Genomic DNA, 18,370 nt, shown 5'->3' with positions numbered 1-18,370 from the left:
ATTCCCTGCTTTCAGCCAAGATCCATCTAACATCAGCAACGATATCCCTAGTACCAAGACCCCTTCTAAACCCAGCCTGGACTTCCGGCAGTTCTCTGCTGATGTGCTGTTCTAATCATTTTTGGATGATCTTCAGCAGAATCTTGTACAATATGTAGATGATAAATAATTATGATCTCCTAAAGATTAAATCTTTATGGGCCTAAAAAGATTTCTCTAAAAAGTAAAAAGAGAGCCTACATATAAGGGGGAAAATATTTGGCAATGACACATTTTTTTTAAATTTTATTTTATTATTTTTGTGTGCGTGTACCGTCAAATCAGATCTGACTGGTACTGGAGGAGATTGCCCCTCCTTCCCCGGCAGAGCATCTGGTGGATTTGAACCGTGCACCTCTGGGATTGTAGTTGCAGCTTCTTGCCACTAGGCCACCAGAGCTCCCCTGCAATGACACATTTAATAAGGGCCTCCTCTCAACAAATTTTATAAAAAATTTCAACACCTCACCAAGAAATTATAAAAACCAATTACAAAATGGGCAGAAGTCACGAAAAGATGCTTCACCAAAGAAGACACCAAAGAGTGGAAAAAATACATGCTTAGTATCATTAACTATTGTAGGTGCCATCATGTCTATTGTGACTCATCGCATCCCCATGAACAATAGATCTGAGCCTTGCCCCACCCTGAACCATCCTAATGATCTCTGATGTGCTCGAGCCCGTTATCACAGTCACTGTGTTAATCCATCCTTTTGAGGGTCTCCCTCTCTTTCTCTGACCCTCTACCTTTCCCTGTATGAGGTAATTTTTCCAAAGACTGGCCCCTCTTAACAATATGCCCAAAATATGTGAGATGAAGTTTCACCATCATCGCCTCTAAGGAGCATCCTGGTTGCACTTCCTACTAGACAAAATTGTTTGTTCTTTTGGTAGTCCATAGGATGTTCTGTGCTCTTCTCCAAAACCACAATGCCAAAGGCATCAGTTCTTCTTCTCTCATCCTTGTTTGCTGTCCAACTTTCAAATGTGGAAACAACTAATAATTGGATCAGACACACCTTAGTCTTTAAATTATATCCTTGCTCTGGAGAGATCCTTGACAGCAAATTTTCCCAATGTAACAAATCTTGAGTTTCTGACTGCTGTTACCATGAGTGTTGACTGTGGATCCAAGTAAAAGGAAGTCATTGACATTAGTCTTTTCTCCTTTGGCATGATGTTGCCTATTGGTCTGATGATGATTTTTATTTTCTTGATGATGAGATGTGGTTCATATTGAAGAATTTCAGTCTTGATCTTCTGTAGCAAATAGTTCAAGTCTTTTTTCACTTTTAGCAAGCAAGGCTGTGTCATCTGCATAACACAGGTTGTTGATGAGTCTTACCCCAGTACTGATGCCACATTTTTTTCATAGAATCTAGCTTCTTGAGTGATTTGTTCAGCATATGGATTGAATAGATATAGAGATAATGATACAACCCTGACGTACAATTTCCTGATTTTGTTTTGTTTTTGTTATGTGCTGTCGAGTTGCTTGCAACACATAGAGAATATTATTGTTTCCATCACATCTACCTCCTTTACCCTAGTCACTGAGTCCATCCATTTCATCCAGGGTCTTCTTCTACTGTGCTGTCCCTCCACCCTTCCAAGCATGATGTCCTTCTTCAAGGACTTGGCCCTCCTGGCAATGTGCCTAAAGTATGTGAGATGGACCTTCAAAACCCTCACCTCCAAGAAGCATCCTGGTTTCACCCTCTCCAAGACATATCTGTTTGTTCTCTTAACAGTCCACCATATGTACAATACTCTTCTCCAGTATTACAACTCAAAGGCATTGATTCTTCTTCTATCATCCTTATTTATTGTCCAGCTCTCTGATGCAAAGCAAGTAACTGCAAATACCATGGCCTGGATCAGGCTTACCTTAGTCTCTAGACTGAAATCATTACTCTTCATTACTCTAGAGAGGTCCCTGACAGCAGATTTTCCCAATTCAATTCATCTTTTGATTTCCTGGCTGCTGGTACCAAGAGAGTTGACTGTGGAGCTGAGCAAGCTGAAGCTGTTAACAATTACAATCTCTTCTCCATTTTGATGCTGCCAATAGGCCCAATGGTAAGAATATTTGTTTTCTTGACATTGAGCTTCAATCCATATTGAAGGCTGCAGTCCTTGACTTTCTGCAGAAAATGTCTCAGGTCCTTCTCAGTTTCAGCAAGCAAGATAGATTCAGATCAAAGCAGCAATGAGATATGATCTCACTCCACCAACAATTACAGAGTTCAATAAGACAGCAAACAACTATTGGCAAGGATGCAGAGGGACTGGAACTCTCTTGCTGTTGTTGCTTGGTGGGTTTCTTTTTTTTTTTTTTAGATTTTAATGAAAGTTTATAAAGAACTTGGATTGTCATTCATTCATTGTTGCACATTTTCCTCCCTGTCCCCTCTCCCACCAAGTTCACTTTTTTCTTTGGAAAAAAGTTCTTTCATTGTTATACGGTTCCCCCTCCCCACCACCCACCACTTTACTATACAACTCTTAATCTGGACTCTTGTTATGCCAATAATACCTAATAACATTCCTTTTATACAGTTCTCTTCCTCTTCTGTTTCAATGCCGTGTACATTATTTATCCCCTATTTTCTTAGTTTCCTCCCAACCCCCATGCCAGCTCTGCTCTGTAACAGTGGCATTATGTAGTCTTTGTCTTTTTGTGACTGAGATATTTCACTCAGCGTCATGTTCTCCATGGTAACCCATTTTGTATAATATTTCATGAGTTCTTTGTTTTTTGATGCTGCATAATATTCCGTTGTATGAATATACCACAGCTTCTATATCCATTCGTTTGCTCGTGGGCACTTCAGTTGTTTCTAACTCTTTGCTATTGTGAACAAAGCAGCAATAAACATGGGTGTGCAAATATTTGCTTGGGTGGCAGTTCTGGTTCTTTAAGATATATTCACAGTAGCAGAATTGCTGGGTCAAATGGTGTTTCTATTTCCAACTTTTTAAGAAAGTGCCATACAGCCTTCCATAGTGGTTGCACCATTTTACACTCCCATCAACAGTGAATAATTGTTCCAGTTTCTCCACTACCTCGCCAACATTTGTTGTTTGCGGCTCTGTTAAATTTTGCTATTCTTACTGGAGTGAGATGATATTTCACAGTTGTTTTGATTTGTATTTCTCTCACAGATAGGTATTTTGAACATCATGTGTTTGTTCGCCATCTGAATGTCTTCTTTGGTGAAGTATCTGTTCATATCCTGTACCCATTTTGCAACTGGGTTGTTTATCTTGTGGTGCTCGAGTATTCTATAAATTCTAGATATGTTCCTTATCAACATGTCATTACCAAATATTTTTCCCCCAGTCTGTGACTTCTCTTTTAACCTGTTGGAGAAGTTTTGGTATGTGCATAAGGATTTGATTCTTAGAAGGTCTCATTCATCTATTTTATCCTCTCCCGGTTGCAGGTTTTTCAGAATGCTTGAAAGACTGTTCAAGTTATGGATTAGTGCTTCTAGGGTTCTTCCAAGCTTTTCTTTAATGTTTATAGTCTTTGATTTTAGTCCTAGGTCCTTGATCCACTTTGAGTTGGTTTTTGTGTTATGGTGTGAGATGTGGGTCTTGTTTGAGTTTTCTGCAGATGTTTTTCCAATTTAGCTAGCACCATTTGTTAAAAAGGCTGTTGTTTCCCCACTTAAGTGATTTCATTTCCTCGTTAAAAATCAGTTGACCGTACATAGATGGGCTGATTTCTGGGTTCTCAATTCTATTCCATTGATCTATGTGCCTGTCACTGTATCAGTACTATGCTGTTTTGACCACCATGGCAGTGTAGTAGAATTTGAAATCAGGGAGTGAGATGCTTTCTACTTTGTTTCTCTTTTTAAGGAATTCTTTGCTTACTCAGGGTCTCTTTCCATTCCAAATGAAATTGGAGATTGTCTTTTCTATCTCGTTGAAGAAGGGATTGGAACTCTTTTTTTTTCTTAGGGATCCTTTTGATGCCTGCTTTATTACATTTTTTTTATTTTTATTAAACTTTATTAATTCTAATGAACATTTACAGAGATTTTGGATTTCCATTCATTCATTGTTGCACTATAGGGACTGGAACTCTTATACACTGCTGGTGGGAATACAAAATAGTGCAAACATTATGGAAAGCAGTTTGACACTTCCTTAGAGAGTTGGGAACAGAAATATAACAGTCCAACTACAATAGACAAAATAAGGTATGCCTGATCAAGGTCATGGTTTTCACAATTACTTACTATACATCAAAAACCTGGACAATGAATGAATAAGGATGACAGAAGAAAAATTGATGCTTTGAGTTGTGGTGGTGGAGAAGAGCATTAAACTTACCATGGACCATGGGAAAAAAAACAAAACACCAAGTCTGTCTTGGTGAAAGTGAAGCCATGTTGCTCTGCTTGTTCTACCTAGCCGAGGCCATTTTGTAATTCTCGGAAGCCATTTTGTAATTCTCTAAGGACATGTCTGGACATGTTGCCCCACCCTGGGAGGATAGGTTTCAGTTTACTGGGAACGCCCTGCTAAATTTCTGTTGACCAGATAACTTTCAGCTTACTGGAAACGACATGTTATTCTTCCCCATTGCGTACTTCTCCTCCCCTCATTGTGCTCCTATGTATAGACTGTGAGTGCTTTCAATAAAATGAAGACTTGATCGGAGATTAGACTTGTCTTCCTGCTTTTGTGTCTCCTGTCCCCCCCCCCCATTCTCGTTCTTCCCGTCCTAGGGTCACCGTTGAAGATCCCCATGGGCTGGGGCAAAGGATGACAGAAGAAAAATTGATGCTTTGAGTTGTGGTGGTGGAGAAGAGCATTAAACTTACCATGGACAGTGAAAAAAAAAACAACACCAAGTCTGTCTTGGTGAAAGAGAAGCCATGTTGCTCCTTGAAGGCAAGAATTTTGAAGCTCCTTCTCACATACTTTGGGCACATGGCCAGGAGGGACAAGTCCTTGGAGAAGGACATCTCGCTTGGAAGGGTGGAAGGACAGCACAGTAGAGGAAGAGCCCGGATGAGATGGGTTGACTCTATGGCATAACAACAACCACTACCACAATAGATACAATATTTCTACTATTAGAGATACATCCCAAAGAAATAACAGTTATAACACAAAAAATAGACATTCATGATCAATGTTGTTGACTAGTCACCCATGTTATTTATGACTAAGATCTCTAATGGTCTAGAAGTAAGAAGCTGTGCTGCAATCCTGAAGACACTGGATTAAAATTCACCAACTGCTCTGCAGGAGAAGGATTGGCATTCTCCTCCCACATGATTTATGGCCTCTGAAATTCGCTGGAAGGCCAGCAATCGGTTCTGATTTAGCAACACACAACAACAATGGCACACAAGGAGATAGAAACAATCCAAGTGTCCATCAACAGATAAATGGCTGAAGAGACTATATAGTGCATTCACGTAATGGAGTATTATACAACACTAAAAATTAGAAATAATTAATGAAACTTTATAAAACATGGATTAATCTATAGGAAATCATGCTGAGTGTCATAAGTAAGTCACAAAGGATTATTATGGTATAAAGCCACCATGGGATGAGCTAAGAAAAGGTTTGCACACAAACAGAATAGTTTTTGGTTAGCAGGGAGGAGAAGGGAGAGAAAAAGTGTTAAAAATTAATGAACATGTACACCTATGTTTATAGCAGCATTATTCACAAAAGGAAGAAAATGAAAATAGCCTAAATGTCCATCAACAAGCAAATGAACTGAGAAATTATAGTATATTCACACAGTGGAATACTATGAAGCACTAAGAAACGATTTAGTAAAATAGTATATACAGTAGGAGAAATTAGACAGCATTATGCTGAGTGAAATATCTCAGTTACATAAGAACAAATCCACCTACTATGAAAACAGGAGGATAAATGAACAAGATATCTATACATGTTCAAAAGGGGAAGAGGAAGATGAGAAGGTGGGCAGAAAAAGGGAAAGTGGGGAAAGCGGATAGTAGAGGTTAGTGGGGAGGGTAAAGTAACAGGAAAGGTTTACTGGGGGCTTGAAAAGACAGGGTGATAATAGACATAGAAAAATGGTAATTAATGATACAAAATATGTATATGAATGTTTGTATAAAACACAAAGTACATGTATAAAACACTGTATATAAATGATTATAGGCAAAATAATTAATGAACAGACAAGCTGAGTGAAGGGAAAGGCAATATACACTAAGAGGCTGAGCAAACTTTGTAATTCACTAATTATAATTAACTTTAATCAATGTTATAAAACAAAATGTAAAACATTTCATTTGCTTTGTAAACCTCTGTAAACTCAAATCACAATTTAAAAATATTTTTGTAAAAATCAAATCCAGTTACTTTGGCAAAATACTGTGCTGAAAATGATAAAAATGCTCCCCTGTTTCCCAATGTCCATGACCTAATCCTCAGAACCTGTGAATGTTACTCTATACGGCAAATACTTTGAAAATTTGATTAGATTGGGGATTGTGAGGTGGGGAAGATTATCCTGGAGTTCCCTAAATGCAATTGTAGTGTCCTTAGATCATGCAGACAGAAGGAAGCTTGGTGACGCACACGGGATGTGGCCACTGAGGCAGACATTGGAGGGATGCAGTCACAAATCAAGGAATGCTGGCAGCCACCAGAAGCTGGAAAGATTAAGGATGGAATTCTCTCCCCTGGAACCTCTGGAGGGACTGTAGCCTTACGTACAGACTGATTTCAACTTGGTGACACTAATTTTGGGGTTCTGGCCTCAACAACTTTTAGAGAAAAAAAATTTTTGGTTTTTAAAGCCATCAAATTTGTGGATCCACAATTAACACCTTTGGTATGAATGAATAAGAATGACAGGAAAAGAATTGACACCTTTGAGCTCTGGTGTTGGAAAAGAGCACTAAACATCCCATGGATGGCCAAGAGAATAAACAGCCAGAGAACTCTTTGGAGGCAAGAATTATGAGGCTTCACCTCACCTACTTTGGGCATGTTGCTAGGAGGGGCTATTCCTTGGAGAAGGACATGATGCTGTTAAGGGTGGAGGGTCAGCGAAGGAGAGGAAGACCCTTAACCAGGTGGACTGACAGAGTCACTGCTGCAATTGGATAATGTGTGTCAGGAAGTGTGAGCATGGCACAGGACAGAACAGGGTTCAGATCTTTTGTTTATGGGGTTGTTATGAGTTGTATTTGACTCAATAGCACCTAACAACAACAACAAGTGCACAAGAAGATAGTCCATCTTTCTTCTGTGGAGCTGCTGGTGAATTTGAACCACCAGAAAAGCAACTTCATTGGGTTAGCAGTACAACTCCTTATGGACTACTCCACATGAATAGAGAGCAATAATTTTAAAAAAGGGAGCAATAATTTTTTGGGAAAGGAGCAATAATTTTTAAAAGCAGATTTGAAAAGGGTAATACAGCAGTCAAAGAACAAGGAGAGTTATTTTGCCATTAGTCAGTCATGCCAGATTACGTTTCCCAGCTGTGAAACATCACAAGAATGGCTATATGAGGGGGAAGAGGCAGAGGAAAGAGTAATACCTATTAGATCAGTTTTCAAAGCATGTCTAAGGACATAACAATGGCAATCACTCATTAAGCATCAAGTGTTAAAAGTTTTACATTCATAACATACTTTAATTAATACAAAATAATCAAGAGTGGTATTATAATACCCATTTTACAGTAAAGAAAGCAAGCAGCGAACCATAGTCAGGAGATCTAAGATTTAAAACCAGTGTTGGTTTGGCTCCAAAATCAATGCTTTCTACTATCAATGCTTTCTACCATCCTGTCTCATCACACCATTCATCCTCACACTTGCTCTGTAAAGTGGACTGTGAGTTCCATGAGGTAAGAGCTGTCCTGTCCATTATTGCATCTGATGATAATTATTTTTTTAAATGAATGAATAGGACAGATGAGGGCCAGGGATATAAAAGAATTTATCCAACATCACATAACTACTATGTGGCAAAGTCAAGGTTTCTGATTCCACTATGAACTGGTTGTTGTTGCTGTTATGTGCCATCAAGTCGCTTGCAACTCATAGCGACCCTATGTACAAGAGCTCTAAATGCTCTTCTATCCTGTGCCAACCTAGCCATCTCAAACACACTTATTCCAACCTCTCTAGTCACAGAATCGATCAATCTCTCCTTTGCTGCCCCTCCACTCTGCCAAATATGATGTCCCTCTCCAAGGACCAGTCCCTCCTTACAACATGCCCAAAATATGTCAGACGAAGCTTCAGAATCCTTGACTCCAAAGAGCCTTCCAGCTTCACCCTCTCCAGGACACACGTGTTTGTTCTCCTGGCAGTCCATGGTATATTCAAAACTCTTCTCTATCAGCACAACTCAAAAGGCACCAATTCTCTTTCTATCAACCCTATTCACTGTCCAACTCTCTGACACATAGCACGTAATTGCAAAGACTATAGCCCGGATCAGGTGCACCTTAGTCTCCAGTCTGACGTTGTTGCTCTTCGTTACTCTTGAGAGGTCCCTCACAGCCGACTTTGCCAATGCAATTCGTCTCTTGATTTCCTGGCTGCTATTACCAAGAGTGTTGATTGTGGAGCCAAGTAAACTAAAACTGTTAACTATCTCAATCTCTTCATATTAAGAACTTTAAATTGAAGTCATATTGACTGCATCATAAGAGATTCACAGCAGCACGATATGTTCAGAAATCCTAATGGTTTGAGACTTAGGCCATCACATCAGGGGCTGGTCAATGGGAGACGGGTATTGAATGGTGTAGGCAAAAGGAGGAAGGGATGGTGGTGGAGTAAGGAAGCGTGGGTAGGCAGCAACATTGAATCTATTGGTCATTGTTATAACTGGACAGTTGTCTTTCATCTGCTCTTTTCTGTGGAATGCTTGTCTGTCAGATACTATCATATGTATTTAAAGATTGAGACAGACTAGGAAGAAGGATTGGCCATCCACTTCCAAAAAGACAGGCCTTCGAAAACCCTATGCACAGTTGAGCACACTTAGACTACCGCTTGGACTAGCAGAGATGGCAATGGAGACTGAGATCTTAGAAACGAGAATACAGAGAAGAAGGAACAGCTAGCTGTAAGCAGACACTAGTGATTGGAACACGAAACGTGAGAAGCATGAATGTAGGAAAATTGAACATTGTTAAAGAAATGGAACGCATAAATATTGACATACTAGGTATAGGCGAAATGAGATGGCTTGGCAGGGGACATTTTGAATCAGACGATTATATGATTTGCTATGCCAGGGATGAAAAGGTGAGGAAGAATGGGGTTGGTTTCATAAATAAAAAAGTAATTTTTAGATCCATCCTGATATACAATGTGGTGAGCGACAGGGTAATATCCATACACATAAAAGGAAGTACAGTGAATACCACTATCATTCAAATACATGCACCAACAACTAGAGTCAAAGAGGAGGAAATAGAAGATTTCTACCAACTTTTGCAGTCAGAAGTTGATCAAACATGCAATCAAGATGCATTGATAATAATGGGCGACTGGAACGCAAAAGTTGGGAACAGAGAAGAAGGATCAGTAGCTGGAAAATACGGGCTCAGTGAGAGAAATGAGGCTGGAGATAGAATGATAGAGTTCTGCACATTCAATGATTTATTCATTGCAAATGCCTTTTATAAGAAATATAAACACAGGCTATACACATGGATTTCACCTGATGGCATGCATAGGAATCAAATAGATTATATTTGTGGAAAGACTCGGTAGAGAAGCTCAATATCAGCAGTGAAAACCAGGCCGGGTGCTGATTGTGGGACAGACCACCAACTACTCATATGCAAGTTCAAGCTGAAGTTGAGGAAAATTAAATCAAGTCCACGGGAACCAAAATTTGATCTTACGTCTATCCCACTCGAATTTCAAAACCATCTCAGGAACAGGTTTGAGGTCTTGAGCACCAATGAGAAAAATGAACTGATTAAGATGTGATAAATGGAGAAGAGATTAAGATTGTTAACAATTCCAGCTTGCTCGGCTCCACAATCAACACTCTTGGCACCAGCAGTCATGAAATCAAAAGACGAATTGCATTGGAAAAGTCTGCTGTCAGGGACCTTTCTAAAGTGCTAAAGAGTAATGATGTCAGTCTAGGGACTAAGATGCACCTGATTCAGGCCATGAGCTTCGTGATTACTTGCTATGTATGCATCAGAGAGCTGGACAACAACTAAGGATGACAGAAGAATCGATGCCTTTGAGTTATGGTGCTGGAAAAGAGCATTGAACATACTAAAGTTGCTAAGAGAACAAACAGGTCTGTCTTGGAGAAGGTGAAACCAAGTTTCTCCATTGAGGCAATAATTTTGTCTCATATACTTTGGGCACATGGCCAGGAGTGACCAGTCCTTAGAGAAGAATATCCTGCTTGGAAAGATGGAGGGATAACATAGGAGAAGACGACCTGAATGAGACTGAGTGACACAATAACTGGGTAATAGGGGTAGATGTGTCAGAGTCAGTGAGAGACTGGCTCAGGTTAGAAAAGGGTCCAGAGCTATTGAGTCACAGGCAACTCAATGGCACCAAACAACAACAATGTGTGTCTTTTGGCAAGTGGGGATAGGGATGAGAATAAGATGACAAAGAGATGACACAATAGAAGGATTTTTTGTAAAAATGCTGAGATCCTACATGAATAAAAGTTAAATCTAAAAACTAGCTGCAAAGGCTGAATCTGGAGCAGTTGGGAAGGAGATAAAGGGCATGACTTGAAGATGATGCAGGGTCATAGAACAGTTTTGGCAAAGTCAAAGTAAGCTGTGCACAAAGCAGTAGAGCCAGCCCCCAAATATGCCGCAGTCATACGGATATATGGGTGCATGCCAAGGGCAGTTTTGCCTATTAATCGAAGGAGAATAAGTAATTCCATGTGGTGAGACACTTCTCAGCCAAATCAGCAGATTCTACTTGCTTGAAACAGAACTCTCTGCCAAACTCTCCTAATATACTGGCTGGACATTCAGACTGGAAACAAGAAACTCAAAAATAATGAGAAGGCCCGTAGTGGGAGGTGGGGAGAATGATGGACACACTCCACAGAGTCTGCAGCCTAACCAATCGCTCTTTGTTTGCACCATCCCCTTATAGGGAAATGAAAAAGTTTTCATAAAATTATCAGATTAAATATCAAACTAGAGGTTCTCCAGGTAACACACACAAGAAAAGGTATGTTCCTCTGCAAGTTTAATAAACTTCTCTCCATTTACAAGAAATAGGCTTCAAACTTAGGGTTACCCCTCCTGGCTACTCCTATACACAAAGGCAAAGACCTTCCATGGTCTCCTGTTGACAAGGCCCTGGAGTAGCATGACCATCATATAGTAGCAGTTCTATCATATAGTTCCATTAAATCTAGGAATTAAACTAGGGGGGAAATCTATTCCCTCTTCCTGAGTTTCAGAATCACACCCATTTGCACTCCTATTACCTACTTAGCAGAATACACAGAGAGAGAGGGAAATTGATAGTAAATTAATGCTTGGACATACAGCAAAATAGAACTGAAAATCTGTTTTCATAGTAATTTAGGGGCTTACATAATCAGTATTTAAGAGTGCACGATTACAAAACATCTTCTTCCCAAGATATCAAACCAACGAAGCAGATTTATTTCTACTAACTATTTGCTAAGTAGTACCCTTTATGTACCAGGCAAAATATCTCATTTAATCTACATCATAATCCTGAGGGAACTAAAACTTATTGAGTTGTAGTCACTTCCGCAGGGACATTGGCTGGTAAATGATAGAGAATTAATCTAAAATTTAATCCAGAACTGTCTGGTTTCAAAATGTGTGTGCTCTTTTCATTAACCACAAAACTCACTACCATTGAGTTTGGTTCCAATTTACAGCAGCCTTCCAGAGGGTTTCTGAGGCTTTAATAGGGAAGAGACTATTTGTTTCCTGTCTAGTGGTTGGTGGATTTGAACCACCAACCTTTCAGTTATCAGAGCAAAACAGTATAAGACTACTCCATCAGGCCTCCTTTTTAGTACATTTCTTCCTTCCTTTTCTTTTTTCATTATAACTATCTAAGAAAAGTCTTGCACTCTCTCTCTGTATTGTTAAACTGGAAGTTAAAGACACAGTTACATATAGATCAACAAGGACTGGCCAAGAACACAGAATTCCAGATCTCAATTCTGTATTATAGATCCCTCACTATTACTTGTTATTTACAATATAAATTTGAAACTTGAACTTAGAGGGGAAATTCTACACTAGTTAAAAACAACAAGCAAAATCCTCATATTCCTTCAGAAACCCTAGAAACTAGGTATCTTCAAGACGAAGATTTTTAAGTGGAAACAGGGTTTCTGCCTGGCCTGTGTACACAGAATTTAACGTTGAGGAAGCCAAGGTCTGGGATTTTTTTTTTTTTCTGTCTCCTCAGTTGCTGGCCAGGGGCCAGGAAAACAGAGCTAGACAGACAGAGAGGCCCAAGTAGAGAGGGTTCATACTATAAAAGACACTAAAGTACGAAGTCACAGGAATCTGGTGTAGGCTTGATAGTATAGACCTTAGATTTAAAGGTACAACTACTACAGAAGAGATTTGTGAAAGCAGGAGAGTAATCTAATCGCCCACAAAATGTGAAGCTATATTGGAAATTTCGGCGTGAAGTAAGAAAAGAATGGGGGGGGGAGGGAATCAACATTAGAGATGGAGTAAATGTCCAAGAATTGTTAAGTTCACAGCTGGTACAATAACAGCTGGTAAGGACAAGAATGCGCTGTATCTGAGACACAGGATCTACAACAAAGGGAAACAGAACCTTCCCCAAAGATAGGGAGATTTTAAAGCATTAAGCGACAGAAGTCTTCTATTTCTGAAGAAAAAAAGATGAGGAAGAAAAGAGGGTTGTATCGGGGGGAGAGTAAAAGAAACCTTGGAGAATATAGTAGTAACTCAATTAGAGGGGGAGGAGACTTAAACGTGTGTGGAGAGGGACAGAGACAGAGACAGAGAAGGCAGAGTGTCTGTGTGTTAAGAAAGAGAGAGAAGTCAGAAGGAAACTCCCCAAAAGGAAATGCATGCGAGGGATCGGCGCCAGGAAAAGCGATCCAGTGGACTGCAGGAGCGAGCTTCTCATAAGGAGGGGGGTCCCGCAGAGGCCAGAGCCGCAGACTCACCTCGGCCGTAGCCCTGCGTGTGCTTGGCGAAGCTCCTCACCACTGCCTCCACGGCCTCTCGCAGCACTGCGGGGCTGCCGGTGGAGCCGGGGGGCAGGGGCAGCCCAGCGCCCCCCGACAGGAGCAGCGGGGGCGGGGCGGGGGGCGGCGGGGCCGGTGGGGGACCCGCGGGGGGTGTGGTGGCCGCGGCCGCAGCCCCCGTCACTCCTGGCCGCAGCGCTCGCAGAGTGCCCCTCCCACCGGTGCCCACTCCCGGCTGCAGTCGCTGCGCTCGCATCGTCTCCATCGCGGCCGCCGGCGGAGCAGCGGCCCGCAGCCTGCCAGCCTGGCGAGTTAACGGTCTCACCACCCCAGTCAGCGAGGGGACCGAGGGCGGTGCCGCGGCCCAGGCATCAGTCAAGCCGGGGCGGGGATAAGCCAGGTTCTGTGCGGATCACTGGAAGAGAGGCGGGAGCTGGCAGGGTGCAGCTCTCCCATAGGCAAATTACTGAGGAGGGCGGAGGTTCTGAGCAGCCAATTGCAAAAAGAAAAAGTGGTAGTCTCCTTAAGAGAGAAGCATAGCTAGGGTGCTTCTCGAGACATCCCAGGGTGAGTACAAGGAAGGGTGTGTGTGTGTGGGGGGGCGGTTAATCGTAAGGTCGCACAATTTGATGGGTGCAGGGAGGGGTGGATAGAAGAAAGGGGAAAGACAATGTATACAAACTTTGCAAGTAAACCAGTACAAAATAAAAATTTTATTTTAAAAAGGGCAGCCGCTATGCAATGTACTTTGCTGCATTTTCTTAATAATAATCACAATCACTAACTAGATTATTATGTGATGGATAAGAAAACTGGCATTCAGAAAGGCCAAATTGCCCCAAATTAAATAAGTAGGATATAGCAAAGGATTCAGACATAGATCTTATTCCTAGTATTTTGATCTGTTTGTCACATTATTGTATAATTTTCTCCTTTAACCTGTTCTAAGGACCCCTAATGGCAAAGTAGTTTAGCTCTATGCTCCTAACTGAAAGTTGGAACTCATCATCTGAGGTAAAAGGATCTAGCAATCTACTTCCGCACTCTGAACAGAGTGAAGGGAAAAGTAGAACAGAACTCAAAATCATATAAAAAGGCTAGTCATCTTTTAAACTTGGAACGGAATTCACTCCTGTGGCTTAACTAACTTTCAGGAAAACAATAGATGATCCTACAGGGTGACTAGTAACACCAGCAAGGGACTAACTGTAAGGGTGAAGGAGGAGTACTTTCCCAAGTGGTAAAGCCTTAACAGCAGGAATAGCTAATATAGGACAATGGAAGTGAGAATTCCAGGGAGGATGCAGGGAAAGTGCAATTAAATTGTAAGTATTGTGATTAATCTATAATACAGAATGTACCTGAGTGATTGAGTGAGCAACCAATCTGCTTTATAAACTTTCACTCAAATAATAATTTAAAAAAATACAGCCAGGGAAACTTTGTGGAACACTATCCTATAGAATTGTGAAGAATAAGAATCAGCCTGTCAGTAATGAGTTTTAAAAGGAGATAATAAGAAAGAATAGAATGAACAATTTTCCCCCTCCTTTATTGTTGTCATGGCTATCCCTACAGTGGGTTTTCAGAGACTGCAAATTGAGTGGGAGGAGACAGCCCATCATTCTCCCTTGGAGCAGTTGGTGGATTCAAGTCATGTGCCTTTGGGTTGGCAGTACAACTCCTTACTACTCTGACATCACAGTGACCTCTACTTCCCATTAGGATGAGAAATAATTAGAATATATGCCACCAAATACCAAACAAACAAAAGTTAGCACTGAGGGGTGCAAGAGTAGATTAAGACAGGTACCCTTGCTTATAGAATCTGTCAGGCTGGATTCCCTCTGATTGCTCTTACATTCACCTCCACTCCATCTTTTGTCAGCTGACCAGCCTGTCATTTTTTACCTAAGCAAGGTTATGCTAACTCCTTTCTCTCTACATCCTACAGTGACTCAGAAATCAAGGAATGTAAAATAAAGGAAAAAGTAGAAGAGAGTAGGTAAGATACCCTGGTGAAATAGGAATTAGCTCACAAGGGAAAACTAAGTGGCTGAAAAACAGGGAACAGTTAATCTGCTGGCACATAGCTGCTGTGTGTGTGTGTGTGCGATAGAAATGCACCTAAATTTAAGAGTTTAAGGGTGAACATTAGAGAGACTGAGGGATAGGAAAATCTATCAAATGCTTAAAACCTTTAAGATATTTTTTCTTCCACAACCACAATTAGTTGGTCTCCAGGAAAAAAAGTGGTTGGAGCCTCAAAGCATCATTCCTAGATCGTTTTAGCGACAGTCAGTACCATCCTCCCTTCCCATTCCTTTCCCCTCTCTCTCTCTCCCACCACACACACACACATACACACACACACACACCACTCAGGCAGAAGAGTGACAAAACAGAGACTTCTGAATACATTTATTTGATATGTCAAGTGGAGAGAGGAGTAATTTTGAGTTACTCCCCACTTCTACCTGTAGGAGTGTTCATAAGCTCAGACAGAACAGAAGAGCAGCTTAGAGCCCATGACCCAACCCCTAGAAAAAAATGAGACAACCTGCTGTCATGAATTGGTTGGTGAACAGGGTAGGGATAAAACGCAGGAAGTTGAGAAGGAAGGCTGAAAGGATGAAGGGTAGCAGCAGCAAAACTGAGGCTGGAGGTTGCTGCAGAAAACCCCCAAGAAAAGTGAAGAAAATATCCTGCAAAGTGAAACTGGAAGCAGAGCGTGAACAAGGGCCTGCCTGGAGAAAGAAGCAAGGCCTGTAAACAGGGTAGGACATTCATGAAGAGGATAGAGTGTGCAAATATGTGACAGAGCTTTGTGTTGTAGGGCACACATGGAAAGCAAAGGATTGCTGTTTAGGGGAAATTTTTAGCAGGAGGGAAAAGATCAGGGACTACCCCAAAGTTGGGGTGCCCCAACTGCTTCTGAACAAATGCAGTGGGTTTGGGGCTCGTTGGAGCCCTAGCACAAGTGACCCTGTGTATTTATTGGTGTATCATGCCTGTGGGCTCACACGTAATCCCACGTGCATATGTAAATTGAGCAGGGCATGAATGCACACATGTGTCTGTATGCCCAATAAATAAAGAATGTAACCTTCCCTGCAAATAAGAGTAGTACTGTGCTTGTGGACACGTTTACTCATGTATGTATGCCTCGACTGTGCCCATGAGCACATGCAACAGATCCCTATGTCCGTGGTATGTATGTAAGCCGATTCCCCCGACTGTCTCTTCACCGCCGCCCAGATGCCCACTCTCCCTGGCTCCTTTCTCAGCGCCCGGGCTCCCCCGGCCCGCCTAGACTCTGGAAGCCCCCTAACAGGCGGATTTGCTCAGTTTGCATGGAATGGCGCCTCACCAACTTTCGCTTGGTCCTAGGAGAGCCTGGCGCCCCCGCTTGGGGCGGGGCAGGCAACGAAGGCGCCCGACCTCCGGGTTGGGGACGAATGTCAGGGATGGGAGGGTGCGGACTGACGTTGAGTGGGGGAAGAAAACCAGGCCGCGTTTGAGCAATGTGATCCAGGAGCAACGTCCCCGAGCCCCTCCGCTCCAGCAGCCCAGGACTCCGTCTCCGCCCGCTCAGCGGAGACACCGCCCCCGGCAAACTCTCCTGGGACTGGCGCGGGGAGGGCACCGAGCCGGCTGGAGGGAGGGTCAGCGGGGAGGCGCTGTACCGGCGGCGCTCCAGGGACAGACGACTAGCCTCTGGCGAGTCGGGGCAAAGATGTCCGGGAGTGTCGAGCTCCACTGGCTCCATGCGGCTCAGTTTCTGCCTCAGCCCGGAAGGGGGTCCGGACTCCTGAGCCTCTGGCGCGGTGTTTCGCCTGGAGAGCGCCCCTCCACCCGTCACTCTCTCCGCCCACGGGGGCGGGTCCTCCGGGCCTTCCGTGCTGTGACGTCGGGAAAGGCGAGGTCGACCGGTCAGTGTGAGGCCGTTGAACTCAGCGGTCAGGCGTTCGATCCCCAGCCTCCCCTCGGCGGGTGGGACTGGTTGAGGTGGAGCTACTAGGCCCCAGGGCTCGGAGTTGAGCCTTTTAAGGGGCTTTGGGGGGTGACGGGGTGGTTTGGGCAGAGGATCAGAAGGGGTGGGGTCATCGGGGGGCTTTGGAAGAGGAAATTCAAATACGTCCCGCTTCTCCTCTTCCTCTTGGGCTCGAGGTGATAGCAACCCCCGCCCTCCTCCTGCAGTTTGCAGTTGGATTTCCGAAGGCGAGGTGCAGGCCCCTGGGCTCGGGGGGACGGGGGCAGGTTCCTCTACCCCCGGAGACGGTGGAGAATTGAGATACTGTCGGGTCTTCTTGGTGCCGGAGGGCGAGGTGTCGGTGGTGATGATGATGACCTCCGTGCCCTTGGCTTTGCAGGCATCCAGTAAAGTGGCAAGGGTCTCGCGGTCCCCGCGGTCCAGGGCGTGAACAAGCGCCGAGGCTCCCGCGTGATCTCGGACGGACGGGTCTGCGCCGTGGGCCAGGAGCAGCGAGGCCACCGCGGCGCCCCCACCCCCGGCGCAAGCGTGCATGAGCGCTGTGCGCCCCAGGCGGTCTGCGATGTTGGGGTCTGCGCCTTGCTCCAGGAGGTAGCGTACCATGCGCGCCTTGTTCTGAGGGTCGTCGTAGCGGGCCCGACAGGCCGCCATTAGCGCAGTCTCCCCTTGGGCATCACCCTCATTCACGTAGGCGCCACCCTCCAGAAGCAAACGGGCCAAGCGAAGCTTACCCTGACCCACGGCCCGAAGAAGAGCGTGGCCCTCGGTGTGCAGCATAGCTGCGGCTGGGCCCGAGGCACCGTTGGAGCCGGGAATGGGACCTGCTGAGGATGGCTAGGGGCGTGGGAGTGGTGGGTAGAAGAGGCCTGAGGGCTCAGTGGCAAAGCCGATCCCTGTGAGAAAGAAAGAGACCTTATGGATGGATACAGACAGAGAAACTGAGGCACAGATAGAGGGACTGGGCATGAGGCGAAGGCGTTCTCCCCAGCTCATAGACTTTCCTAACTCATGCCTCTGAGCCGCCCCTTCCCCCTCAATGCATGCCAGAGGAGGTGGGAAGGGTGCACCCGCACCGAAGGACGAGCGCGCGTGCGAATACGTACGTGCACGCGCGGGGATATCCGAACC

At 43.7% G+C, this 18,370-nt stretch overlaps 2 protein-coding genes across 2 annotated transcripts in view; both read right to left on the bottom strand.

Annotated features, from left to right (window-relative positions):
- LIX1L (Lix1 homolog (mouse)-like) overlaps positions 1 to 13,513 on the bottom strand; it is a 63,876-nt gene extending 50,363 nt beyond the window's left edge. The window contains exon 1 of the mRNA XM_006899537.1: positions 13,228 to 13,513. Within this exon, the coding sequence (XP_006899599.1) occupies positions 13,228 to 13,513 (286 nt within the window). The remainder of the gene's footprint in view (positions 1 to 13,227) is intronic.
- Positions 13,514 to 16,531: 3,018 nt separating this feature from the next.
- Positions 16,532 to 18,019, bottom strand: ANKRD34A (ankyrin repeat domain 34A). Its single transcript, XM_006899510.1, has one exon. It carries the CDS (start codon positions 18,017 to 18,019, stop codon positions 16,532 to 16,534), a length of 1,488 nt encoding a protein of 495 aa, XP_006899572.1.
- Positions 18,020 to 18,370: the final 351 nt, after the last annotated feature.

Source organism: Elephantulus edwardii, unplaced genomic scaffold (genome assembly GCF_000299155.1).
Source record: "Elephantulus edwardii isolate Elephantulus edwardi_28Jun2011 unplaced genomic scaffold, EleEdw1.0 scaffold00260, whole genome shotgun sequence".
NCBI lineage: Eukaryota > Metazoa > Chordata > Mammalia > Macroscelidea > Macroscelididae > Elephantulus > Elephantulus edwardii.
Note: the sequence above shows the minus strand (reverse complement) of the source record. Positions and strands in the feature narration are given on the sequence as shown.

Excerpts from the sequence above, each read along its gene's own strand:
- ANKRD34A (XM_006899510.1), bottom strand. The coding sequence starts at position 18,019 with ATGCTGCACACCGAGGGCCACGCTCTTCTTCGGGCCGTGGGTCAGGGT.